Genomic DNA, 27267 nt, shown 5'->3' on the forward strand with positions numbered 1-27267 from the left:
CATTATCATTTTTGATTTTGATTATCATTATCAATTTTGCCAGAATTATCCATGTTCTTTTAGACTAATCATATTTGCTTATAGATTTACACAATCTGTTCATTATTAACTGTTTCTCTCCATTATTTAAACAGAAAAACCAAGTCCTCCTGCCAGGCTTGGAGTGGCTGAAGTGACAAAAGACAGCATAACGATTGTATGGTCAAGACCAGAGCATGACGGCGGAAGCAGAATTACGAGCTACCTTATCGATGCTCTGGAGAAGGGTCAGCAGAAGTGGGTGAAGTGTGCTTCTGTAAAGACCAACACCCATACTATCAAAGGCCTGAGAGAAAATGCAGAGTACTTCTTCAGAGTCCGTGCTGAAAATCACGCAGGACTCAGTGATCCAAAGGAAATGGTTATTCCTGTGGTTGTAAAAGATCAAGTTGGTGAGTGACATTATTTTTTTCTTCTTCTACGTCCATATATTGACGTCCAGATCCAAAATCTTATTTTGTTATTATTTGTTTTTCCATAGATGCCCCTGAATTCGATATGAAGAACTTCCCACACAACACTGTTTACGTGAGAGCAGGATCAAATCTGAAGTTCGAGCTTCCTCTCACTGGCAAACCAATGCCAAAGGTGGCAATGACAAGAAACAACGCTCCAGTCAAGTGTGGAAAGAGATTTAGTTTTGAAGTAACTCCTGATAGTCTTAATATTAATCTGAAAGAAAGCATTTCAAGTGATGCTGGAAGATATGATATTGTTGCCTCCAACTTCGGTGGAACAACCAAAATGTTTATCAACATACTGGTGTTGGATAGACCTGGTCCTCCAGTTGGTCCAGTTCAAGTTAGCGATATTGCAGAAACAAGCCTGAGTCTGAAATGGCTCCCACCTCTGTACAATGGAGGTAGCCCGGTAACGAACTACGTTGTACTCAGGCGCGAAACAAGCACGCCAGCATGGGTAGAGGTGACCCCCACAGTTGCCAGGAGTGCAATTAAGGTGACCAAGCTAACAAAGGGTGAAGAGTACCAGTTCAGAATTAAAGCAGAGAATCGCTTTGGCATCAGCGATCACATCGACTCTCAGACGATCACTGTGAAACTTCCATACAGTGAGTTTTCACTTTCATTTAATGCGTTCTATTTCTGTTTCTACAGTAATCCACACTTTCAGATCTAAACGATACACTTTCAATTCCATTTTAGCAATTCCTGGGCCACCATCAACACCATGGGTGAGCTTTGTTTCGAGAGAAAGCCTTACTGTCTGCTGGCATGAACCGGTAGTGGATGGAGGAAACACAGTGTTTGGATACCACGTCCAAATGAAGGAAAGAAGTAGCATCCTGTGGCAGAAGGTCAACAAGACAGCTACTCCTGCCAATCAGATCAGAGTGGCAAACATATGCCCAGGAATGATCTATGAATTCAAGGTTGCTGCTGAAAACGCTGCTGGAATTGGAAAATTCAGCAAGACATCAGAAGAAGTACTTGCCATTGACGCCTGTGGTATGTTCCTGAGATTGTGTATCTATTGTATGTGTAGGACATTTTACAGCATTTCAAATTTAACATTGTTGCTAAATGTTAAATTCTTCTGTTGTTTTAGAACCTCCGGCAAACGTGAGGATCTCTGAGATTACAAAGAACTCAGTTAGCCTTGTCTGGCAGAAGCCTCCATTTGATGGCGGAAGCAAGATCACTGGCTATATGGTTGAGAGAAGAGATGCACCAAATGGAAGATGGACAAAGGCTAACTTTACCAATGTAATCGAGACAAACTTCACAGTGTCAGGTCTGACACAGGATCAGTCATATGAATTTAGAGTCTTTGCCAAGAATGCAGTTGGCTCTGTAAGCAATCCATCTCTTATTGCTGGACCAGCAACGTGTGTAGATGTTTCTGGTGAGTATTATTTTCATACGGAATTCATTTTCTTGGTTCCTAGTTCTAGTGAAGTAATGAAATACTTCATTGACATCCTCTTAAATGTCTTTTTTAAACTTGCCCTTTTAGGTGCTCCTGCAATAGATTTGCCTCCTGAGTACTTGGATGTTGTACAATACAAAGCTGGGGCATCTGTTAAGATAAGACTGGGAATTATCGCCAAGCCTTTACCCACAATTGAATGGCTGAAGGATGGAAAGGAATTAGTGACAAGCTCACAACTTTCAATTGAGAGCAGCACTGATTCATCTGCCATACTTATCAAGGATGCCACTCGTCTGCACACTGGAACATATGAAATAAAGATCAAAAATGTGTTTGGCACAGCATCTGCCTCTATCAGAATATTGATTCTAGGTATGTAAAGCTTTGTGTTGCTAACCTGACATATTATTTTTTAATTTAATATCTTGTCCCATGTCTTCAGTGGCAATTAATGAATTTCTTTAACTTTTAACAATGTCTAGATAAACCTGGACCTCCAGCTGGAACCATTGAGTTCAAATCAGTGACTGCTGAAAACATAGTCATTGCCTGGGAACCAGTGGCAGATGAGGGCGGCTCCAAGGTCACCCACTACATAGTGGAAAAGAAAGAGACAAGCCGAGCTGTGTGGTCTGCCGTTTCGGATTGTATGGTGGAGCACATAGTCTCTGTCCAGAAGCTGATTCGCGGAAGTGAATATGTCTTCCGTGTGAGAGGAGTCAACAAGTTTGGAGCTGGAGAACCTCTGGAGTCTGAGCCGGTCATTGCCAAGAATGCTTTTGGTAAGACATTTTAGATGCTATTGCTGAAAAACACAACTCAATCAGATACAAAAAAAAAAAAAAAAAGGTTAAATACTGAATTATAATTATTTTTGTTTTGTTCAGTGACTCCTGGACAGCCAGCCACACCAGAAGCAACGGACATAACCAGAACATCAATGAAGATTGTATGGCATAAACCAGGAGTGGATGGTGGTAGCACGGTTACAGGCTACTATTTGCAGAGACGTGACAAGAAGAGTCTACGCTGGATTAAGGTTTACAAAGACCCCATAAGTGAAACGACAGCAAGTGTCTATCACCTGACTGAAGGAAATGAATATCAATATCGCGTGTGTGCAATCAATAAAGCTGGAGAAGGTCCATTCTCAGATTTGTCTGATTTCTACAAAGCAGCTGATCCTGTCGGTATGTGTTATCACCATCATTATTATTATTGTTATTATTATTATTGTTATTATGACTATTATTCAGTTGAATTGAGTGATTGCATTTGACAGCATCTGCAGTGCCTCTTAAACATGGCTTGTAAACCTCTCTACAGATATACCTTCTGAGCCAACTAAGCTGAAGGTTGTTGACTCAACAAAGACATCGATTACTCTTGGATGGTCCAAGCCTGAGTATGATGGTGGAAGTGAAATCACTAGCTATGTTGTGGAGAACCGGGTTGGTGAGGAAGGAGAATGGACGGTGATCAGTCATAAGGGTGAAGTCAGAACTACTGAGTATGTTGCATCAGGTCTTAAACCAGATGTTGACTACTACTTCAGAGTATCTGCGGTGAATTGTGCTGGGCGTGGAGACCCAATAGAGATGGAGGAACCAACACAAGCTAAGGATATTCTTGGTAAGTACAAATTAATGTATTTTATTTATTAATTGATGTATTTGCAATGCATTGGATGTGTTCTTGTTACAGTAATATTTAACTTGTAATCGTATTTTAATGTGTTTTTTGCAGAGGAGGCCCAGGTTGACACAGATGTTGCAATGAGAACTCATTACATTGTGAAAGCTGGCAAAGACGTTGAGATCATGGTGCCTCTCAAGGGTAGACCCGCTCCAAGTGTTTCCTGGAAAAAAGGAGAGCAAAACATTGATAATGATGCTAATTACATCATCCACAACACAGAAACATCATCGTGCCTTTCAATGTCACAAGTAACTAGAAACGATACTGGTAAATACACAATTGAGATATCGAACGGAGTCGGCCAGCCCAAGTCATTGACATTATCTGTAAAAGTACAAGCCACTCCTTCGGCATGTAGAAATCTGACCCTGAAGGACGTCACTCGTGGCAAGGTGACACTTTCCTGGGAACCTCCTCTCCTAGACGGTGGTGCTGAAATCACTAACTACGTTGTTGAGAAGAGAGACTCTTCGAAACGCATGTATGCTTCTGTAACAAACAAATGCACAGAGACCACTTATGTCATTGAGGAGCTCTCCGAGAAGACATCGTACTTCTTCCGTGTATCGGCAGAAAATGAGTACGGAGTGGGTGATCGATGCAATACAACAGAGTCTGTCAAAGCCACTGAGAAGCCAGGTCCTGTTAAAGATCTAGCTATGAAAGACTCCTCAAAGACATCAGTGACACTACAGTGGAACAAGCCAGACTATGACGGTGGTAGCATTATTACTGACTACATCATCGAGAAGAGGCTTCAAGGTCAAGAAGACTGGGCCCCTGCTGGCACAAACAAACACTGCGAACATGTGATCACGAAACTTAAGGAGCTCACAGAGATGTTCTTTAGAGTTTGCTCCACGAATGAGAAGGGCAACAGTGATTTTACAGAGATTGGTCCAATTAAAGTGAAGGAATATATCATACCACCTGAGGCAAACCTTGAGGGCTTCCCTGATGGACAGATCAGTGTGCGCCTTGGCCACAATGTACATATTGAGTTGCCATACAAAGGTAAACCACGGCCAGCTGTGCTTTGGCTGAAGGACAACTTGCCGCTGAAAGAAAGTGAAAAGATCCGCTTCAAAAAGACAGAGAACAAGGCAACCCTTATGATCAAGAATGTGGAAAAAGAGAATGGTGGCAAATATACACTTACACTTGACAACAATGTCAATAGGAAATCGTTCCACATACAAGTCATCACCCTCGGACCACCTTCCAGACCCATTGGACCCATTCGCTTGGATGAGGTCAGAGCAGAAAGCATTATGATATCTTGGGATGAACCAAACGATGACGGAGGTGGAGAAATCACTTGCTACAGCGTTGAAAAACGGGACACCTCCCAGACAGACTGGAAGATGGCTTGTTCAAGCGTGGTTGGAACGTCATTCAAAGTGCCCAATTTAATCAAGGGAACTCAGTATCAGTTCAGAGTGTGTGCAGAGAATAGGTATGGCGTGAGCGAGCCTCTCGTTTCCCAAAATGTCATCGCCAAGCATGAGTTCAGACCACCAGGTCCACCAGGCATGCCATTTGTCTACAATGTCACCAACGATGGCATGACCATTCAGTGGGAGGCACCAATCTTTGATGGTGGCTGTCCAGTACTCGGATACCATGTTGAAAAGAAGGAAACAAACAGCATTATGTGGCAGAAGGTCAATCCAGTATTGGTCACTGTAAAGGAATACAGGATTATTGGACTCATTGAAGGTCTGCAATACCAGTTCAGGGTATATGCTCAGAATGATGCTGGACACAGTCGTATGAGTGATGAGAGCAAACCAATGATGGCTGTTTCTCCTGTTGGTGAGTTTCATTAATTCATTTTTTCTAAAAGTACAAACGCTGAACCAATGTGTGTAAATCCTTGCGAATTATTCCTAAACTGTTTACGTTATGTTCAACTTAGATCCTCCTGGTACTCCTGACTACATTGACGTAACAAGTGAATCTGTGAAGCTGAAATGGGATGCACCAAAAAGAGATGGTGGAAGCAAAATCGTTGCTTACAATGTTGAGAAGCGACAAGGACAAGGTCGCTGGTTGAAGACCAACTTCACGGATGTGACTGACACCGAGTTCATAGTGCCTGGTCTAACTTGCGGCGAGCGCTACGAATTCAGAGTTATAGCAAGAAATGCCATTGGCACCGTAAGCCCACCTTCCCAGTCTTCTGGCTATGTACTCATCAGAGACGAAAGCTGTAAGTAGTTGCTGTGTATGTACAGAAATTCCCACTTTAAGCACAAACACCCATCTTTTCTTCAAAATAACATTATCTTGTTTTCCTCCTTTACAGTCAGTCCAAATATTGAATTTGGTCCGGAGTACTTTGAGGGAGTTGCTATCAAAGCAGGAGAAAGCCTCAAGCTTAAAGTCACAATTACAGGAAGACCAACACCCAAGGTCACATGGTTCAGGGATGATGTAGAACTGACCAAGAAGATGGTAGACATCACAACAGCTGGTGGACTGAGCACTCTCTTCATTAGAGATGCCGACCGCTCTCATCGTGGCCTGTACACTGTAGAAGCCAAGAACCTCTGTGGAACCAAGAAGGAACCAATGAAAGTTGAAGTCTTTGGTATGGAAAATTATGTTAAAAAACTAAATTAAGTTATTTTATACTTTCCCTAGCCTTTTAAAACTGTTTCTTCTATTACATCTGATTATATTGATGTTTTTTTCTAGATACACCTGGAGAGCCTGTTGGACCAATTGTCTTCACAAACATCTCAGAGGGCAAAGTAACACTTTCATGGAATCCACCAGAGAATGATGGCTGCTCTGAGGTCACTCATTATGTCATTGAAAAGCGTGAGACTGCCAAAATTTCCTGGGCACTAGTCACAGATCACTGTGAGGGATGCACATACAACGCCACCAAGCTGATCAAGACCAATGAGTATCAGTTCCGTGTTTCTGCAGTCAACAGGTTTGGTGTCAGTAGACCACTGGACTCAGTCCCTGTCATCGCCCAAATGCAGTACAGTAAGTTTAAGTTTAGCCCAGTTTCTCACTTGTCATCCTTAGTGGATATATTGGAAGATAAAATAGAAATTGTTGCCATTAAAAAGTCAGTAAACGATCTGTTTTCATTCACACAGCTGTCCCAGACCCTCCTGGTACCCCTGATGCAACAGATGTGGATGGAGAGAGTATTACCATCAGCTGGGCTCCACCAACAAATGATGGTGGAAATCCAATTCAGCATTACATTGTTGAAAGACGTGAGAAGAAGACTGGTCGCTGGTTAAAGGTCCTTACCAGGAAACCCATTATTGAGGCTGCACACAGAATAACCCATCTAACTGAGAACGTGGAATATGAGTTCCGTGTTTATGCAGTTAATGATGCCGGAGTTGGCAATCCCAGCAATATTTCCCTACCTATTAAATGTGCAGAGCCAACTGAAGAGCCAGATGGTCCTTCAATTATAAACGTCACTGACACCACCAACACATCTGTGAGTCTGGAATGGACCAGGCCTGGCTATGATGGTGGCATGGAGGTTCAGGGTTACATCATTGAGATGTGCAAAGGAACTGAACAAGAATGGCGCAGAGTCAACGAGGATCTCTGCACCGTCACAAAGTACACCGCAACTGGCTTGGAAACTTCTGCTGAGTACAAATTCCGCATTAGTGCCATCAATGCTATTGGAAAGGGTCAAGCCAAAGAGATCCTTGAACCCGTACAAGCAGTGGACAGACTGACTGCACCAGAGATTGAAATTGATGCAAGCTTCCAACAGACACACATTGTGAGGAGTGGAGGCAGCGTATGTCTCCGCATTGCCTTTAAAGGAAAGCCCACACCCACTGCTTCATGGACAAAGGTGGACGGAGAACTTGGTGTTATGGCAGATGTAACTACCATAGACAACTCCACTTGCTTGACACTGGAGAACTGCACACGAAATGACAGTGGAAAATACACTCTTGCGCTTGAGAACAACAGCGGTAGCAAATCTATTACTTTTACAGTTAAAGTGCTGGACACACCTGGAGCTCCAGGTTCTTTCAAAATTAAGGATGTTACAAGAGGAGCCCTTACCCTGACATGGGAGCCTCCAGTCAATGACGGTGGTGCACGTGTTCATCACTATCTAGTGGAGAAGCGTGAGGCCAGCCGGCGTACATGGACAGAGGCAGCACCCAAGTGTACTCAAACAAGCTTGAGAGTTGCTGATCTCCTGGAAGGAGTACCATACTTCTTCAAAGTCATGGCAGAAAATCAGTACGGCCTTGGTGAAGCTAACGAATTGACTGAACCAGTTGTTGCCACAGCTGAACCAGCTCCACCAAAGAGATTGGACATTATTGACACCACTGATAAATCCGTCACCTTTGCTTGGCTGAAGCCTGAACATGACGGCGGCAGCCGCATCACAGCTTATTGCATTGAGGCCAAAGAAAAGGGAACAGATAAATGGGTTGTTGGAGGCACGACCAAAAACTTGACCCTCACAGTTGAGGGCCTAAAAGAAGGCACAGAATATGAATTCCGTGTTAAAGCAAAGAATGATGCAGGGTTCAGTGAACCTAGGGAAGCATTCTCTTCTGTTATTGTTAAAGAGCCCCGCATTGAGCCAACTGCAGATCTTAGTGGCATTACCAATCAGCTCATAACCTGCAAGACTGGCAGTTCATTTGAGATCGATGTCCCCATTAGTGGTAGACCAGCTCCAAAGGTCATCTGGAAGCTTGAAGAAATGAGACTAAAGGAAACTGACAGGGTTTCAATCAAGACCACCAAGAACAGGACTACTCTGACAGTTAAGGAGAGCATGCGAGGTGATGGAGGACGGTACTTCCTTACCCTTGAGAATGTCACCGGTGCTAAGACTTTCACTGTCACTGTCAATGTCATTGGTAGACCCAGTCCTCCCGAGGGCCCTATTGAGATTTCCTCAATTACTTCAGAATCTTGCAAATTGTCATGGAATGTGCCTGAAGATGATGGTGGAACTGACATAACCAACTACATCGTTGAGAAGCGTGAATCTGGCTCCACTGCCTGGCAGCTTGTTAATTCCAGCGTGAAACGCACATCCTTCCCTGTCGCACATCTGACCAAGTATATGCAGTACACTTTCCGTGTCTGTGCTGAAAACAGATTCGGTGTGAGCAAACCAACTGAGTCTGAGACCATCGTTGCAGAGCATCCATTTGGTGAGCAATTAAATAAAATGGAAGCAAAATAGTCACTGTTATTATTTAATACTCTTTAAAATCTAATTTTATTCCCTGTTTTTCTGTCACAGTTCCACCAGGGCCTCCAACCAGGCCAGAAGTGTTTGCTGTGACTGCCAACAGCATGAGCATTCGTTGGGAAGAGCCGTTCCATGATGGTGGAAGTAAGGTCACTGGTTACTGGATTGAGAAGAAGGAGCGCAACACTATTCTCTGGGTCAGAGAGAATACCATCCCATGCTTCGACTGTTACTACAAGGTAGATGGCCTTGTTGAAGGTCTTGAGTACCAGTTCAGAGCGTATGCAATGAACGCTGCTGGTCTCAGCAAAGCAAGCGAAGCCTCAAAGAGAGCTGTTGCTCAAAATCCAGTTGGTAAGTTGCGTTCAGTAAAGTTTAATTTAGCTCAAAAATAAATGTATTTCTCGCAAAATGCTGACAAATATGTATGTCTTAAGATCCCCCAGGAAAGCCTGATGTAACCAATGTGTCAAGATCGACAGTTTCCATTAAATGGTCTGTGCCACTGAATGATGGCGGAAGCCCAATTGTGGGTTACATTGTTGAGCGTAAGCCATACACCATCTCTGGAGAAGGTCGTTGGCTGAAGTGCAATTACACTAATGTTACCGACACCAACTTCACCATTACTGCACTGGGAGAAGGAGAGGTGTACGAGTTCCATGTAATTGCCAAGAATGCAAACGGCGTGTTCAGCTTGCCATCAGCTTCGACAGGAGCCGTGACTTGCAAGGCAGAATACAGTAAGTCTTCATATTCGTTTGCAAAATGTTGCCAGTGCCGTATCTGTGGCCGACAGATCTATAACGATCCCTTTATATTTTGCAGCTCCTCCAAAAGCAGAACTGGACAGCAAACTTCTTGCAGACACAGTTACAATCAGAGCTGGCTCAGACCTTGTTCTTGATGCTGCTGTTGGTGGCAAGCCCGATCCAAAAGTCAGCTGGGCCAAGGGACAAAAGGAACTGGACCACTGTGAGAAATACTCTCTTCAGTATTCTAACACCCGTGCTCTGGCAATCATCAAGTTCTGTGATAGAGACGACACTGGAAAGTATGTCCTGACAGTGAAGAATGCCAGTGGAACAAAAACAGCTGAGGTCAACGTAAAGGTGCTTGGTAAGTGGAATAACTTCAGTCCTTCAAAAGAGTAACCAATTAAATTAATAAAAGCCGTGAATGTCCATTAACCTTGTTGTCACCTCTGTCCTTACACCAGATACACCAGGCCCATGCCAGGATATAACAGTAAGCAATGTGACTAAGGAGAAATGTAAAGTGTCCTGGAAGGAGCCACTAGAGGATGGTGGTGACTCCATTACACACTATATTGTGGAGAGGAGGGACACCAACAGACTCAACTGGGTCATCATGGATGCCGAATGCAAGGCCCTCACATGTGACATTACCAGACTATTCAAAAACAATGAGTATATCTTCCGTGTGAGAGGTGTGAACAAGTATGGATCGGGCGTGCCACTGCAGTCTTCACCCATCATTGCTAGAAACACATTCAGTAAGTAAACCATTTAACTTCAAATAACTTTGCATGGAATGATCTTCCAAAGGGTTGCCGATTAAGCCTTCCGTTTGTCTCTAGCTGTCCCATCGCCCCCGGGAACCCCAGAAATACTTGCTGTTGGAAAAGATTTTGCAACAATTGAGTGGCTGAAACCCGAGAGTGATGGAGGTAGTGAAGTCACAAGCTACCTGATTGAGAAGAAAGAAAGGAAGAGCATCAGATGGGTCAAGGTCAACAGAGATTCTATACTTAAGGACACATCCTTCAAGGTTACAGATCTGCAGGAGGGCAACATCTACCAGTTCCGTGTTACAGCCATAAATGCTGCTGGTGACAGCGAGCCCAGTGAGGTGTCCATGTATGCTGTCTGCAGAGTCCCAACAGGTACATTATACATTATACATTAAGCCACTATGATCTGAGGATCGCTGGTTCAATTCCCAGGTCATGCTGCTTGCTTGCCATCAGCAGCCAGCAGAGTCAGAGCGGCACAATTGGCCTTGCACTTCTGGTGTGATACTGGTCACCACAGACGTCTGTTAGCTGATGTATCGGTGCTGGGGAGCCACGCTTTCCTCAGAGGGCGCTGGCTACCTAGCAAGGCTGCATCAGCGGCAGTTCGTAAAGAGTCCGGCTTCACATATGTCAGGGGAGACGTGCAAGTGTTTACACTTTTAGTGTTGGGGGCATTGCTAGTGATAGGGGGAACACAATAGAAGTACTTAGAAGTAAATAAAATTACATACTCAAACTTAAGTAATTATGATCCATTTCCACAACAGGCAAGCCAGATGCTCCTTCAATTCCTCGTGTGACAGACACACACAAGGACAGCATTAGTCTGGCCTGGGCAAGACCAGTGGAAGATGGAGGTGCTGATGTCATTGGTTATGTTCTTGAAATGCAAGAACAAGGTGCGGAGGAGTGGACCAAGACCCATGAGAAGAATATTAGGAGCACAGAGTACACAGTGACTGGTCTTACTGCTGGCAAAAAGTACTGCTTCAGAGTTGCTGCAGTCAATGTCAATGGATTAGGTGACTTCAGTGACCCATGTGCCGAAGTGGAGCCTGTGGAAAGAATTGGTAGGTTTAAAAAACTCACACATTTAATGTCAAACGTGAATGTTTGCATGAATTTGTTTTGGCGCTACAATAACAAATACAATTATTTTCTCAGAAATTCCAGATATTGAGCTTCCCGATGATCTGACGAAGACTATCTGCTTAAGAGCTGGAGCTTCCCTGCGTCTTCACGTTGCTATTACTGGAAGACCATTCCCAGCTATCACCTGGAGCAAACCTGGTGTGGATCTTCAGAACCGTGGGTTCATTGAAGTGACCAACACTGCCACAACCCTGATTATTGATAAGGTGCACCGCTATGATGCTGGCAAATACACCATTGAAGCTTCCAATTCAGCTGGCAAGAAGGATGCAAGCATCCTTGTGAAGATCTATGGTACGTTTTAAAAACCATAAATATTATGTACGAATTTCGAATATGCTCGCCAAACAGTGGTATGATATTGTATATCGTTTCTTAATACTGTGCCTTTTCTTTCAGATACCCCTGGTCCTGCAGGTCCAATCAAATTCAAAGAGCTCACAAAGGACTCCGCTCATATTACCTGGGATGCTCCTGAGGTTGATGGTGGAGCACCTGTTAACAATTACATCATTGAGAGAAGAGAAACATCAATGAGAGCCTACAAAACGGTGACGTCCAAATGCAGCAAGACATCATACAAAATTACAAGCCTGGAAGAGGGAATGCTCTACTACTTCAGAGTCTTGCCAGAGAACATCTACGGTGTAGGGGAACCTCGTGAGACACCCGATGCTGTGTTGGTGTGTGAAGTGCCACTGCCTCCAGCGAAGCTCGAAGTTGTAGATGTCACAAAGTCTTCTGTAACTCTTGGATGGGAGAAACCTGAACATGATGGAGGCAGCAGACTTATTGGATACGTTGTTGAAGCATGCAGGGCCGGCACAGACAAATGGATGAAGGTCGCCACTCTGAAATTAACCGACTATGAGTTCACTATTGAAAAGCTGAATGAAAAAGAGCAGTACCTATTCAGGGTACGTGCTGTCAACAGCAGAGGAATGGGTGAAGCCAAAGAAACTGTCACTGCTGTGACAGTACAAGAACAGAGAGGTATGTGTTACCTATAACACTTTTCAACATGATTTATTGTATAATTTAAATAGATATAAATAGAAGTTGTTGCTAATGATTATTTGGTAATTAAAGATGCTTGAATTATAGATAAGTATTAAAATAGGAATATACAATATTCACCATCCAATTGAGTCTTTTTCATTACCCAATCTAAAAAAAATATTTGTTTTTTTTTTTCTGGTGGGAAGACCAGCTCTATAAATAATGTGTACAGAAACTGTAATAAAAGTATCTTTCCTTTTCCCAGTTATGCCAAAGGTCGATCTGGCAAGCATTCCACAAAAGATGATCAGTGTTTTGGCTGGCAAACCCCTTGAACTTCATTTGCCAATCATTGGAAGACCACCTCCAGTTTGCTCTTGGTTCTTCAATGACAATAAACTGAAGATACAGGAACGTGTGAAGATTCAGTCTACTGCCAAGTTTACCAAGTTAACTGTTCTTGACACCACAATTGATGATACTGGAGAATACATGCTCGAAGTGAAGAATATCACAGGAACAACTACAGAGAACATCAAAGTGATCATTCTCGGTAAGACGATGTCCAACCCGTTAGTCATCTCAAATGATTTATTTTTTAAATAAAATAAAATAAAAATGAAAATAACACGGAATTTCGTATTTCTATTCACAGACAAACCTGATCAGCCTAATGGACCAATTAACTTTGATGAGATTGAGGCAACCTCAGTTACAATAAGCTGGAACCCACCAGAAAGAGATGGAGGTGCCCCTGTCAGTAACTACGTTGTTGAGCAACGTGATGCTCATCGTCCTGGATGGGTACCTGTCTCTGAATCAGTCAGCAGACCAATCTTTAAGTTCGAGAGATTGACAGAACGTGCTGAATATGTCTTCCGCGTCGCAGCAGTCAACCGCTACGGCACCGGAGAGTTCTTGCAGTCGGACATTGTGGAATGCAGGAGTTCCAAATGTAAGGACAATGAGCTTGTTTCTATGTTTCGGTAAAACTTTGCAACTATATGTGTGTTAGTCTCGCTAACTTACATAACTCCTATTTCCACAGCTATTCCTGGACCACCAGGCCGACCAGTAGTGTTTGACGTGTCTCGTGATGGCATGACAGTTGCATGGGAACCACCGGATGAGGATGGTGGATTGGAGATATCTGGCTACATCATTGAGCGCAAAGAAGTCAGAGCTGACAGATGGGTGCGTGCAAATAAGAACCCTGTGACAATGACAAGATACAGATCCACTGGTCTTATTGAAGGCCTTGAATATGAGCATAGAGTGACAGCCATCAATGCTAGAGGTGTTGGTAAACCCAGTCTTCTCTCCAAGCCAGCTGTGGCAACTGATCCAGTTGGTAAGTCTATTTTTTCACTGTGGATATTTCACAGTATTAAATCTTCAGGTGATGAAGCATTATTAAGTCATTCTTATTATCTATTGACAATCTCTCCAGATCCACCTGGCTCACCTCAGAACCCAAGAGTCACAGACACCACAAAGACCTCTGTGTCACTGGCCTGGAATCCACCTGATGAAGAAGGTGGTTCTAAGGTGACTGGTTATCTGATTGAGATGCAGAAGGCTGGTTCTGTAGCCTGGACCAAGTGCAATACCACACCATCCATGATTTGTGAATACACCTTGACAAAAATGCCTCAAGGAGAAGAGTTCAAATTCAGAGTAATGGCCTGTAATGCTGGTGGACCAGGCGAACCTGCTGAAGTGCCAGGATCGGTCATTGTGACAGAGAGGCTTGGTAAGATCTCACTTGAACATTACATCTATCTATTACTGTCTATTCTTATCGTTATTGTAAATAGCTAATTGGTCTTAAACTAATCTGGAAAATCTGCTTCATTTTTAGAACCACCAAGTCTTGACCTAGAAGCTAAGTACAAGGATGTCTATGTTGTAAGATATGGAGCAGTCATAAGGATTTCAGTTCCAATCAAAGGCAAACCAACACCATCCTGCAAGTGGTCAAAGGATGGATCTGAGGTGTCCAACCGTGCAATGATTGCTACTAGTGAAGATGTAACTGAGCTTGTTATCAAGCAGGCTGAGAAGTCAGACTCTGGAGTCTACGTTCTTCATCTTGAAAACAAATGTGGCAAAAAAATTTTGCAGATCAAAGTTAAGGTTATCGGCCGTCCATCGTCACCTGAAGGTCCTCTTGCATTTGATGACATTCAGGCTCATTCCGTAAGAGTGAGCTGGAAACCACCAAAAGATGACGGTGGTACGGAAATCCTTGGCTATATTGTGGAGAGACGTGAAGCACAAAAGGCAGCATGGTATACTGTGGACTCACGAGTGGTTGACACATCCCTGGTGGTTAAAGGACTACATGAAGGTGCCGAGTACCACTTTAAGGTAACAGCGGAGAATAAGTTTGGCATCAGCAGTTCTCTGAAATCTGACCAGCCTGTTGTACCCAAGACCCCCATTTGTAAGTATTTTTTCATCGCCTATACAAAATGCATCCGATGTGAAAGATCAACCCCAAACTCACAAATTTATCTTGTATTTCTAAATTAAAAGGTGTCCCAGAGACTTCAGGAACACCACCAGAGGTCATGGATGTCACTAAGAACTCTGCTAATTTGGCTTGGACTAAGCCTAAAGATGACGGCGGTTCCCCGATCACTGGGTACTTCATTGAGTACAAGGAGGTGTCATCTGATAAGTGGGTTCGTCACGAGACAAAGGTTACTGTCAGCATGTACACCCTCACTGGACTGACTACTGATGCAGAATATCAGTTCCGTGTGATTGCTGTAAATGACATTGGAGAGAGTGAACCTGGACCTGCATCGGAGTCTGTCACATGCAAAGATCCATTTGGTAAGGCGATAGTTCTTGCTGCTGTTCCTCAATTTAACGGTCAATTTAATAGATTCATATTTCTGAAAACTACTGTGTTCATAACTATCATTTAAAATGCCATTGCTCTTCTCTTCTCTGTTTTAGACAAACCAAGCCAACCAGGCGAGATTGACACTGTGATGGTAACTAAAGACTACATTACTGTCCGTTGGGAAGCTCCCGAATGTGACGGTGGAAAGCCCGTCCTTGGTTATTGGGTCGAGTACAGAAAATCAGGAGAGAGCACCTGGAAGAAGTGCAACAGAGAACGCTCAAAGGACAAAGAGTTTACTCAGGGTGGTTTGCAAGAGGCTACCGAGTATGAATTCAGAGTGTTTGCTGAAAATGAAACCGGAATCAGCAGACCCCGTAGGACTGCAACTGGAATCAAGACCAAACTGAGTGGTAAGTACAGTTCTTGCTGCAGTTTACATTTGCAGTGTAGGTCAGACACAGTTTACTAACTTTTATCTTATGATAAAAAGTAAATGATACATTGTCTCCATCTTTTATCAGCTGGAAGTAAACCAGCCCTCAGAAAAGAAATGGATGAAGTTTCCGCCAAGCTTGGACAGACCGCCACCCTCAAATGCCAGATCATCGGAAGGCCTGTTCCGGAAATCAAATGGTACAAAGGTGGCAAGGAAATCAAAGAGGGACGCAAATATGCTGCGACCTCCGATGGCCGAAACCACACGCTGACCATCTCAACAGACCAACAGGAGGACGAGGGCTTGTACACATGCAAGGCTGTGAATGAAGCTGGAGACTGTGAGACCAGTGGCACCCTGGTTCTGGAAGCTGCACCACAGTTCCCTGTCCCATTGAAGGACAAAATCTTTGCAGGATGTGGCACCACTGTGCGTATTCATGCAGTGTACATAGGCAGACCTGAGCCTAAGATCATGTGGCTGCATGGGGCCAAACCTGTTGAGCCCTCTGAGAACGTCAGTATTGAGAATACAGAGCATTACACTCATTTGATTTTGAAGAACGTTCAACGCAGGGTGAACGGTGGGAAGTACAGAATCAGGATCAATAACCACTTCGGCTCTGCAGACACAGTAACTGAGCTTGAAATTCTAGGTATTTTCTTCTCTCAGTGAAACATTCTTTTAATATTTACTTCTTTTAATATTTTTAATACCTTATCCATTTGATATAATATTGTCGGACACAAATAACATGTTCTATTTTTGTCCACAGACAAGCCTGCTATGCCAACCGGTCCTATTGTTGTTGAAGCTTTATTGAAAAATTCTATCATCATCGGATGGAAGGCACCAACAGATGATGGTGGTTCAATGATCACAAACTACATTGTGGAGAAGCGTGAAGACAAGGAAGGCGCAGAGTGGCAACTTGTGTCATCATCTGTCACGGGCATTTCATGCCGTATTCCCAACCTTGTAGAAAATGAAGGCTACTTCTTCCGCGTTTCAGCACAGAACCGTTATGGCATCAGCGAAACACTGGAGACGCCATCTGTTATTCTTATCAAGAGTCAGTTAGGTAAGTTAAGAAATCTTAAGAATTAAGAAATGCTCGCAGAAGTAAACGATCTTAGGACCATTCGCTAATGCGTTTCAATATTTTACAGATAAGCCAGGAGCTCCGCTGAAACCAGTTGTGTCTGGAGTGACCAAAAAGTCATGTATCGTGTCTTGGAAACCACCTCTCAGTGATGGAGGTTCCAAGATAAAGAACTACTGTCTTGAGAAGAAAGAAAAGAAGAAGGGCGAATGGGCTGCTGTTACCACAGATGAGATCCACCAGACCGTTTACTCAGTTAAGGGGCTTGTGGAAGGCGTGGAGTACATTTTCCGCGTGAAATGTGAAAATCTCGGTGGACAGAGCGAATACAGTGAAGAGTCTGACCCTATTGTTCCAAAGACTGAAGTTGAAGTACAAGCACCCGCCTTCAGAGAAGACCTCAGGAGCATGAGTGTGAAGTACAAGAGCAATGCAACATTTGTTTGCAAGATAACAGGACAACCTAAACCTGTGATCAAATGGTTCAAGCGTGGCAAAGAAATCCAGGCTGATGGAACCAAACTCAAGATCCAAGAATTCAAGGGCGGTTATCATCAACTTGTTATTGCTAATGCTGAAGAGGAAGACTCTACTGTCTATCAGATCAGAGCAACAAACCAGGGAGGATCTATCTCTGCTACAGTTTCTCTGGATGTTGAAAGTAAGTCGGAAAAAAAAACAACAACATTGTTTTGGTTTACTTCTGTAAATCAGTGTTAAGAATAAATAAGGTGGGCTCAGTGGTCTAATGCCCTACTACTATGGTTCGAAAAACCAGAGCCGTGCCACTTTGCCATCAGCAGCTGGAGTCTAAAAGAGTACAATTGACCATGCTCTCTCTGGTTGGGTGGACAGCACTCTCTCCCATCATCATTCTTAAGCGATATTGGCCGGCACAGGTGTCTGTTAGCTGGTGTGGTGAAGATTCGGTGCCTTCCTCTGAGTGTGTTGGCTGCCTAGCGGTGGCTGGCTTCAGGGTGGCTAGAGGGTGTTACAAACGGGTGGGTTCATTGGCAGAACCAAACTGGGAGAAAAAGGGAAACATTTACCAAACAAACAAGCCAAAAGTAATATATTTAACAAAAGTATTGTTTTGTGTTCTGTTTCTTACAGTACCTGCGAAGATTCATCTACCTAAGAACTTACAAGACAAAGAGGCCATTCATGCTCTACGTGGTGAAGTGGTGAACATCAAGATTCCATTCAGTGGAAAACCAGATCCAGTTATCACATGGCAGAAGGGACAAGACCTTATTGACAATAATGGATATTATCAAGTCATTGTCACAAGATCATTCACATCTTTACTGTTCCCTAATGGAGTTGATAGGAAAGATGCTGGTTTCTACATTGTCTGCGCAAAGAACAGATTTGGCATTGACCAGCAAACCGTCGAGCTCGATGTTGCAGATGTGCCCGATCCACCTCGTGGCATCAAAGCCGGTGACGTGTCTAAAGATTCTGTTACTCTGGACTGGGTGGCACCCGCTAGCGATGGCGGAAGCAGGGTTACTAACTACATTATAGAAAAGTGCGCCACCACAGCAGAGAGATGGATCCGTGTTGCCCAGTCGCGTGATACTCGTTACACTGTCACCAATCTGTTTGGAAAGACAAGCTACCAATTCCGTGTGATAGCGGAGAATAAATTTGGTCAAAGTGCACCATCCGAGGCAAGTGGACCCGTAGTGACAAAGGAAGACAAATCAAGAGTTCTTAACTATGACGAGGAAGTTGATGAAAGCGCTTCTGTGTCTGCGGGTAAAGCTCCACATTCAGAGGCTAAGAATCTGCACAACAAATACATGATTGCTGAAGAGCTTGGTCGTGGGCAGTTTGGCATCGTTCATCGCTGTGTTGAGGTCAGTTCAGAGAAGACATTCATGGCCAAATTTGTCAAAGTGAGAGGTGCCGACCAGGCGATAGTGAAGAAAGAAATTGCAACTCTCAATTTGGCACGTCATAAGAACTTCCTCATACTCCATGAGTCTTTTGACAGTCCTGAAGAACTGGTCATGATCTATGAGTTCATCTCTGGCGTTGACATTTACGAGCGCATTAGTACAGCTAACTTTGAGCTCAACGAACGTGTGATTGTCAACTACATCAGGCAAGTGTGTGAAGCTCTTGAGTATCTACACAGCAAGAGTTATGGCCACTTTGATATCAGGCCTGAGAACATTGTGTACACCACAAGAAGGGGAACCACTGTCAAGATCATTGAGTTGGGACAAGCTAGACATCTCACTCCCGGAGACCAAATCAAAATACAGTACACCTCGGCTGAATACTGTGCACCTGAAATCCATCAGAATGAGATGGTCAGCACTGTCACAGACATGTGGTCTGTTGGTGTCTTGGTCTATGTGCTTCTCAGCGGACTTAATCCTTTCATCGCTGAAACCAATCAGCAAACGATTGACAACATCTCCAATGCTGAATACAGTTTCGAAGACGAGTCCTTCAAAGATGTAAGCGTCGAGGCATTAGACTTTGTGGATCGTCTACTTACTAAAGACCGTAAACATCGTATGACTGCTGCCGAAGCTTTAAATCATCCCTGGCTCACGAAGAACACAGAGGAGCTTAGCACTAAGTCAATCAAGACCACACGTCACAAGAGATACTACCAAGCTATGGTGAAGAAAGAATGGAACACTGTTGTCTCATCCGCTCGCGTTGCTAGCGGCGGGGCTATCAGAAGTCAGAGAGGTGTAACAGTCGCCAAAGCAAAGATTGCACCATTTGAACATGGTCCACTTGCCGGGCAGATCAGGCATGGCATTGTTGATGAAGGCGATGATCTCAAGTTCATTTGCAACATTGAGAATTATGACAGTAGTACTGAGGTTACATGGTACTGTGGGGTCAGACAACTCGAGGAAGGTGCTAGGTATGAAATCACCTATGACGAGGGGCTTGCTACCATAACCATCAAGGGCATCACTAGAGCAGATGATGGAACATACAGATGCAAAGTTGTCAACGAGTATGGAGAGGACAGTGCCTATGCAGAGCTCTTCGTCAGGGGTGTCAGAGAGTACCGCAGCTTCTATACGACACGGGTTGTGAAGAAAGTTAAACGTAGAGTGGACACGGCCAGACTTCTTCAAAGACCTCCAGAGTTCACCCTTCCTTTGTGCAACCGCACTGCTTACATTGGAGAGAGCGTCCGTTTTGGTGTCACCATCACAGTGCACCCTGAGCCACGTGTCATGTGGCTAAAATCCGGACAGAAGATTTCTCCAGGAGATGATGATAGAAAATACACTTTCATCAGTGACAAGGGCCTGTATCAGTTAGTGATCCACAACCTGGACCCTGACGATGATGCTGAATACTCTGTTGTGGCACGCAACAGATATGGAGATGACAGCTGCAAAGCTCGCCTCACGGTTGTTCCTCGTCCTGCACCTGCTGATAACACACTGAGACCCATGTTCAAACGCCTGCTGGCAAACCTGGAATGCAGAGAGGGCCAGAGTGCACGTTTCGAGATCAGAGTATCAGGAGTACCAGCACTGAAATGGGAGAAAGATGGCACGCCATTGGCATTTGGTCCACAAATTGAAGTTGTTCACGAAGGCTTGGACTACTTTGTCTTGCACATCAGAGACACTCTACCAGAGGACTCTGGCACATACCGAGTCACTGCAACCAACTCCGCTGGTTCTGCAAGCTGCCAAGCCACACTCAAGGTTGAGCGTGTGACACATGTCAAGAAAGACTTCGAGAGTGAGGAAGAAAAGAAGAAGAAACAAGCTCTCGACCAGCAAAAGATTGACAAGAAGGTGCGACTAACGCAGATTCTCACTGGTACAGATGTGACTCCACTTACTCCTGTTGCTCAGGAGGCATTGAGAGAGGCTGCAACTATGTTCAAGCCAGCAGTTACCCCCAAGAAAGGAAAGTCTGAAGCTGAAGAAGCCAAAGAAAAGGAAGAGAAAAGGAAGAGAGCAGAGGAAAAGAGGCTGAGAATGCCGTATGACGTTCCTCAACCTCGTGTTTATGCTCCTACCGCTCTCGAGGAGGACATGGAGATCAAACACTTTAAACCATTATCAGATATGAAATGGTACAAGAAACTGCGGGACCAGTATGAGTTCCCCGAGCCAATGGACAAGATTCCTCAGAAGAGACTTAAGCGTATCAGACTTTCAAGGTGGGACCAATTCTATGAAGTGCCCATGCCAAGAATTAAAGACCAGTACAAGCCTAAATGGCGTATTCCGGTTTCACAAGACGACTTGGAAACTGTAAGACCGGCAAGGCACCGTACACCTTCTCCAGAAATGGACACTTACTACAGAATAAGACGCCGCTCCCTTGGAGATCTTTCTGATGAGGAGCTGCTTCTTCCTGTTAAAGAATACCTGTCAATGAAGAGAACTGAGGAGGAAAGGATTAAGCTTGAGGAGGAACTGGAACTGGGTTACTCCGCGTCTCCACCAAGCCTGAGCCCTGTACGCTTTGAACTCTCTGCTCTGCGTCACCCTTCACCTAAGAGAACTGCATATGATGAAGATGAAGAACAAGAGGAGGTTCCAACATATGACTCCTATCGTATTCCCTCAAAGTATGAGGCTGGTCCAAGTTACATTGATCTACGCCAGCGACATGAAAAGGCAACGTACAGACCACCCAGACAGAAGCAAAGGCTGTATGAAGAAAAGGAGGAACAAGAGCTGCTCAGATCAGTCACAACCACCACAAAGTTAGCCTCATATAAGAGTAAACTGAAACACATCGAGTTTGAGGAAAAAACTAAAGTCACAAGAAAAGAAAAATCAAGAGTTTCAGTGTCAACAGTGGTTGAAGGAGCTGCAGTTGACCTACCTGACGTACCCATGACGTTTTCTCCTGGCTATGTTAAAGTGACACGGCCCAAGTCTGAGAAGCCTCCCACAACAGTCAGACCTCCGTCACCAGAGCAGGTTCGTCCACGCTCCCTGAGCCCCGCTTCAACTGAGAAAGCAGCCTCCACACAAGACTTGACCACCAAGGTTGATTACATGCAAAGGTACGAAGCAAAGAAGAAGGCTCTGAAATCTAAGACAAAGGTTGAAGTTGTGACTCAGCAGCCATTCACTCTGGACCATGTCCCAAGGGTGACTGTAAGAATGCGCTCTCACCGTGTGCCAGTAGGTCAGAACACGAAATTCACGCTGAATGTCCAATCTAAGCCTGAGGCACAAATCCAGTGGTATCACAATGGCCAGCCTATTCACGAAAGCAAGAAGTACCGCATGTATAACATGAGTGGAGTTCTTTCTCTCCAAATCTTTGACTGCCAAGAAGAAGACAGCGGCACATACCGTGTGGTTTGCACAAACGCAAAGGGAGAAGCCTCCGACTATGCCACTCTTGATGTTTCTGGAGGTGGATTTTCTGCATTTGCTTCTCAGCGTAAAGACGAGGAGCCTCCAACTCCCTTTATACCAGAAATGACAAAAAGTGACGTTTATCATGTTTCATCAGCAAAGGCAACTGCCACTTCTGAAACACAGGTTTCAGAGACAGTTACTGAAATCAAAACATCAGAAGTCAAAACGGCAGAAATCAAAACGGCAGAAATCAGAACGGCAGAAATCAAAATGGAGACGACGGAAACTATTGTTCATAAAGAATATGCATCATCCGAGCTGAAACGTGAAGAAGTCGTTACAGTGGCGGAAGTAAAGGAAGAGAAACCAGTAGAGAAAAAGAAGCCAACCCTTACAGCTACAATTCTGACTAAGCCACAGTCACTTACAGTATCTGAGGGTGAATCAGCCAAATTCACATGTGATGTGGACGGTGAACCAGCCCCCAGTGTGACATGGACGAAGGAGGGAAAAGCTATTGTGTCATCTCACCGTCACATTGTAACATCAACAGAGTACAAGTCTACATTTGAGATAACCAAAGTTGAAGTCTCAGATGAAGGCAGCTACACAGTGATTGTGGAGAACGCAGAGGGCAAACAAGAGGCACAGTTTACTCTGACCGTTCGCAAGCCAACCCCAGTTAAGAAGGTCCTTGCTTCTCCACCAAGAGTGAAATCTCCAGAGTCTCCTCGTTTAAGGTCACCTGCAGGAATTAAATCCCCACCACGAATTAAGTCGCCTGAGCCAATCAGGTCACCACAGAGGGTTAAGTCCCCACTGACAGCAAAGTCACCAACTCCAACGAAAGAGAAAACAGCAAAGCCTACCTTCAAAGCAGAACTGAACGACATCTCGGCTTCTTCCGATACAATTATCAAGCTGACAGTCAAAGTGACTGGTGAGCCGAAACCAGTGATCTCCTGGATGAAGAATGGAAAGGTACAGTAAATGTTTACAAAGTGAATGACTCATTGTTTAGGTATATATATATTATAAACAAGCACCGACATTTTAATGATGGTGTTCTATGTTCAATGTTCTCATTTCAGAGCCTGTCTCAGGGAGGCAAATTTGAAATATTTGAGGAACAGGGTTCTGCACATCTTGAAATCTATGACTCCGATGTCTCAGACAGTGGAGTGTACAAGTGCACTGCCACAAACAGCGCTGGATCAGTTACTACAAGCTGCACTGTCACTGTTAAAGGTATGCTTAACTCTCTTAATTACTGTGGGTGAATTCCTCAGATTATAAAAAATATTGTGCATTATAAAAATTGCTATTAATGACACTCAATTAATGTCTGTTCTTTCAGAATCAATAAAAATGGCAGCAGCAGCAGCTATTGTGGAAGGCAAATCAGAACTTACCGAACACATAGTAAAAAAGGAGATTGTCCATGAGGAAGTCCAGTCTTTTACAGAAATCAAAGCATCACAGACACAAATGGCAATAACCGAGGGTCAGTCTTTCTCACTGAAAGCAAACATCCCTGGGGCTTCTGACGTGAAATGGATTCTGAACGGAGTGGAACTGGTGAATTCAGAGGACTACAGATATGGCGTTTCTGGGAACGACCACTCTTTGACGATCAAGAGTGTGAGCTCTCGACACAGTGGAATCCTCACATGTGAGGCAAAAACTGAACATGGAGTGGTCAAGTGCCATTTCGACACAGTGATTAAACAGAAGCGCTCAAACGCACCAACCTTCGTAGTGCAACCACATTCCCAGAATGTTAATGAGGGACAGGATGTTGTATTCTCATGTGAAATCACAGGAGAACCTACTCCTGAAATCGAATGGCTCAAGGATAATGCAGTGGTAAGTAGCCCTACAAGTTTATCAGTATTGACCCATAACCCAGACGTAGTTTTAAATACTGTTCAAAAGAAAAAGTTAAATGAATCGAGTATTAGGTTAAAATCCAGATGTAACATATATGTCACAACATTTTTAGAACTTGCATTTCATCATTTGGTTCTAGAAATGGGCTTAGAACTGGTTATATGTCATATATGACATTTTAGAGAGTCTGATTGGTTAGATGGGTTGGAACTGATCCCTTAGAAGCAAATTTTGTGGTCACATGTGTCTTGTGAAGCATCCTGGATGTTGAGTGTATGTCACTTAGGGACTTAGGGACATCTTATAAAGGCTCTGTGACACGTCACCATGGGCTCTTATTAAAGTGGTGTATAAAGTAGGCCTGTCATGATACTTGATACATGATAATTGATCTCAATCTCGATATTGCCCATTGTAGCTTGATATTGCCCATTGATGTTGACACTGATTGCCCATTGATGTTCATATTGATATTGCCCACTGATATTGACTTGCATGTATTTTAGCAGAGTCATTCATTTTAGCCAATTGCACTGTCCTGATCTGTCACCTGCTCTCAGTCGAGACCTTAATATTGCCCATTGTGTTTACTTGCATTTCTTTTAGCCGAGTCGTTCCTCTAGGATCTTTTCACAGTGTGCAAACATTTTGGCTTTATGCAGAATGAGCAAGCAGAGCCCATTAACATGAACGAGACGTTATGTCGACTTGTGATTTTATTTAAATCATGTTTCTTTATTTACAATAATTAATCAATATTTTTCATGACAATTGCAATTTCTGAATATTCCTAATTATCAAAAGTCCATTGCTCTGTAAAATTGTATTATTATGCTATTATATTAGCATTATATCAGTGGTGTACAATGGTCTAAAACTGAGAATAATATTGTTATTATTATTATTTCTGGGACAATTCATCATCCAAAAAAAAATATTAGCATGACAAGCCTAGCATGAAGTGATGTGAGTGGCAAATATTTACTTAATTACTTGGAATTAAAAACAAGCTCTTGTGTTTGCCTCATTTTCAGCTAACCCTGACATCAAATATGAAATTGAGCCGCTCTAAGAATGTGTACAAACTGGAGATTCAGAACTCTGCTGTTGAAGACAGTGGAAAATACACAGTCAAAGCCAAGAACCAGTTTGGACAGAGTTCTGTAACAGCATCTCTCAATGTGATTGGTAAGTGTTTTCCCTTTTATCCCCACCCCCTTGCATAAAGTGACATCTGTTCTCGCACGACTGTGCAATGAGCTTCCTTGTGTACAAATGTACAAATGATTGAAATCAGCATACCTGCATCATGCACTGTTTCACTGGATTAAGTTGTTTTTAAATGATCGCTGTTATGCATTATATGTTCATGTTATCACAATAAGCTGATCTCCTGACTATAGTACAGTATTAGTTTGCATGGGTAATACTGTGTACAGCCAGTATAGTCAAATGCATGTAGAGTTTCGCCAAAAATCTGCAAAACTTGACTTTTGGGTGAAATATTTCTGTACCAAATGACTTGCCTGTAAGACTGTGTGAATGACGTGGTCACTGTTTGCTATACTCTCACAGCTCTGGTTGAAGAACCGGTCAAAATGATAGTAGTGGAGAAAAGCTCAGATGCTACAGGCTTACAAGGCAGCTACTCTGCCTTTCAAATGGCTTCGACAATGCAGGAGGCAGCCTTCCGCAGCTCCAGCATGGCACAGGTTCAATTTGAAAGCATGTCTGCATCTAGCATGACCTCCATGACATCCCAGACAATGGTAGCCACGAGCTCGAGCAGCATGATGGAAATGTCCAGTCACTCACATGTCGCGGGATCTTCCGTCAGATCCATTACTCGCGGGCGCAAAGGTGAGATTGAAACATAGCCGGCTTTTCTTTTTTACACGTACCTCTGCAACCTCTGATAGTGCCATGCTCTGTAGAGACCTACCAATGATGCCACCAACGTTAACGTCCTGACGTCGTCCGTTTTGTTACACAGGTGTCCCACCAAAGATTGAGGCTGTCCCTGAGGCTATCAGCATTGAGTCAGGGAAGGTTCTGACTGTGGCCTGTGCTTTCGTTGGAGATCCAGTGCCCAATGTCGAGTGGTCCCATTCCGGGAGGGTGCTGTCCAGTGAAGAGAGCGGACGGTTCCAGATTGCAACTGCGGAGGACACTACTACACTCATCATTAGTGGAGTAAAGGAGAACGACGCTGGGGCGTACACCCTCAGACTTTCCAACGAGCTTGGGTCTGATACCGCTACTGTCAATGTTAGCATTCGATCTATGTAAAGAAAAAAATATATAATAGTAATCCAACCTATACCCCTTTTTTCCTTCCTGCAATATCGTTTTATTTATTGAATGAGTAAAGATACTCTGTTCTAGATAAAGACCTGGATCTCTGTAAATATGAACTATTTTTATACCAAACTTGACATTAATTTATGCCAAACTAGACTAAAGTCTAAAGTTGTTATAAAATGTGCCATATTGGATAATTATGACTAGGATTTTTGAACCATTTTTCTGTGACATGTACATAATGTATATAGCCGAATTTAACGGTTATGGGAAATGTATGAATTGTTATTTATGACAATTTTAACTGAAAAAATGGAACTAAATGTTTATCAGGAGAAAGTTTCTCGTGGAACGAATACCCTGTAAAACCTGAAACGAAACTATGTGCCTCAACAATACGTTGAAGTCCTAAGATCGCCTCAACAGGTAGAGAGGCTCCCTGTTGAAGTTCTACTAAATCCGAGTGACAACATTATGCACTGTACATCTGTGCAGGGAGTAAAGCGATACTCACGAATTTGTAACTTGACCATAAGACCCTGAGTGCTGTTTGCATTTACCCTCATGTAAGCAGCACGACTAGGCCTTGTGTTCAGACTGACTATGTCATACCACTATTTTAATGACATGCTCAAAGTGCGAGCGGCCTGCAGTTTGAGCTGAGAATAATGTTATGTGCGCAGTTTCTGGCAAAGGACCGTCTGAATCTGATTTGATGAAAGTAACATCACCTGGCCATGAATTCCTAAATCAGCTCAGGCGCTTCTTTGCAGAATAAGCGCCACCTCTTGGAGGATTGCTAGGTTATATTTTGTGTG

General features: G+C 43.6%; 1 protein-coding gene across 1 annotated transcript in view; it reads left to right on the plus strand.

Annotated features, from left to right (window-relative positions):
- The window catches only part of ttn.1 (titin, tandem duplicate 1), a 145681-nt gene extending 119244 nt beyond the window's left edge, over nucleotides 1-26437 (plus strand). Inside the window, 39 exon segments of the mRNA XM_072686177.1 lie at nucleotides 135-431; nucleotides 521-1108; nucleotides 1203-1505; nucleotides 1606-1902; nucleotides 2014-2301; nucleotides 2412-2711; nucleotides 2817-3119; nucleotides 3256-3561; nucleotides 3676-5442; nucleotides 5546-5839; nucleotides 5936-6220; nucleotides 6328-6627; nucleotides 6744-8810; nucleotides 8903-9205; nucleotides 9289-9594; nucleotides 9680-9970; nucleotides 10071-10367; nucleotides 10452-10757; nucleotides 11156-11458; nucleotides 11553-11834; nucleotides 11940-12533; nucleotides 12805-13092; nucleotides 13195-13494; nucleotides 13588-13890; nucleotides 13990-14292; nucleotides 14401-14985; nucleotides 15078-15380; nucleotides 15507-15806; nucleotides 15918-16487; nucleotides 16608-16913; nucleotides 17002-17595; nucleotides 18048-22477; nucleotides 22535-23239; nucleotides 23350-23506; nucleotides 23634-23749; nucleotides 23897-23920; nucleotides 24002-24124; nucleotides 25183-25336; nucleotides 26142-26437. Of these exon segments, the coding sequence (XP_072542278.1) occupies nucleotides 135-431; nucleotides 521-1108; nucleotides 1203-1505; nucleotides 1606-1902; nucleotides 2014-2301; nucleotides 2412-2711; nucleotides 2817-3119; nucleotides 3256-3561; nucleotides 3676-5442; nucleotides 5546-5839; nucleotides 5936-6220; nucleotides 6328-6627; nucleotides 6744-8810; nucleotides 8903-9205; nucleotides 9289-9594; nucleotides 9680-9970; nucleotides 10071-10367; nucleotides 10452-10757; nucleotides 11156-11458; nucleotides 11553-11834; nucleotides 11940-12533; nucleotides 12805-13092; nucleotides 13195-13494; nucleotides 13588-13890; nucleotides 13990-14292; nucleotides 14401-14985; nucleotides 15078-15380; nucleotides 15507-15806; nucleotides 15918-16487; nucleotides 16608-16913; nucleotides 17002-17595; nucleotides 18048-22477; nucleotides 22535-23239; nucleotides 23350-23506; nucleotides 23634-23749; nucleotides 23897-23920; nucleotides 24002-24124; nucleotides 25183-25336; nucleotides 26142-26437 (19934 nt within the window).
- The last annotated feature ends 830 nt before the right edge of the window (nucleotides 26438-27267 follow it).

This window comes from Salminus brasiliensis, chromosome 8 (genome assembly GCF_030463535.1).
Source record: "Salminus brasiliensis chromosome 8, fSalBra1.hap2, whole genome shotgun sequence".
Classification (NCBI taxonomy): Eukaryota; Metazoa; Chordata; class Actinopteri; order Characiformes; family Bryconidae; genus Salminus; species Salminus brasiliensis.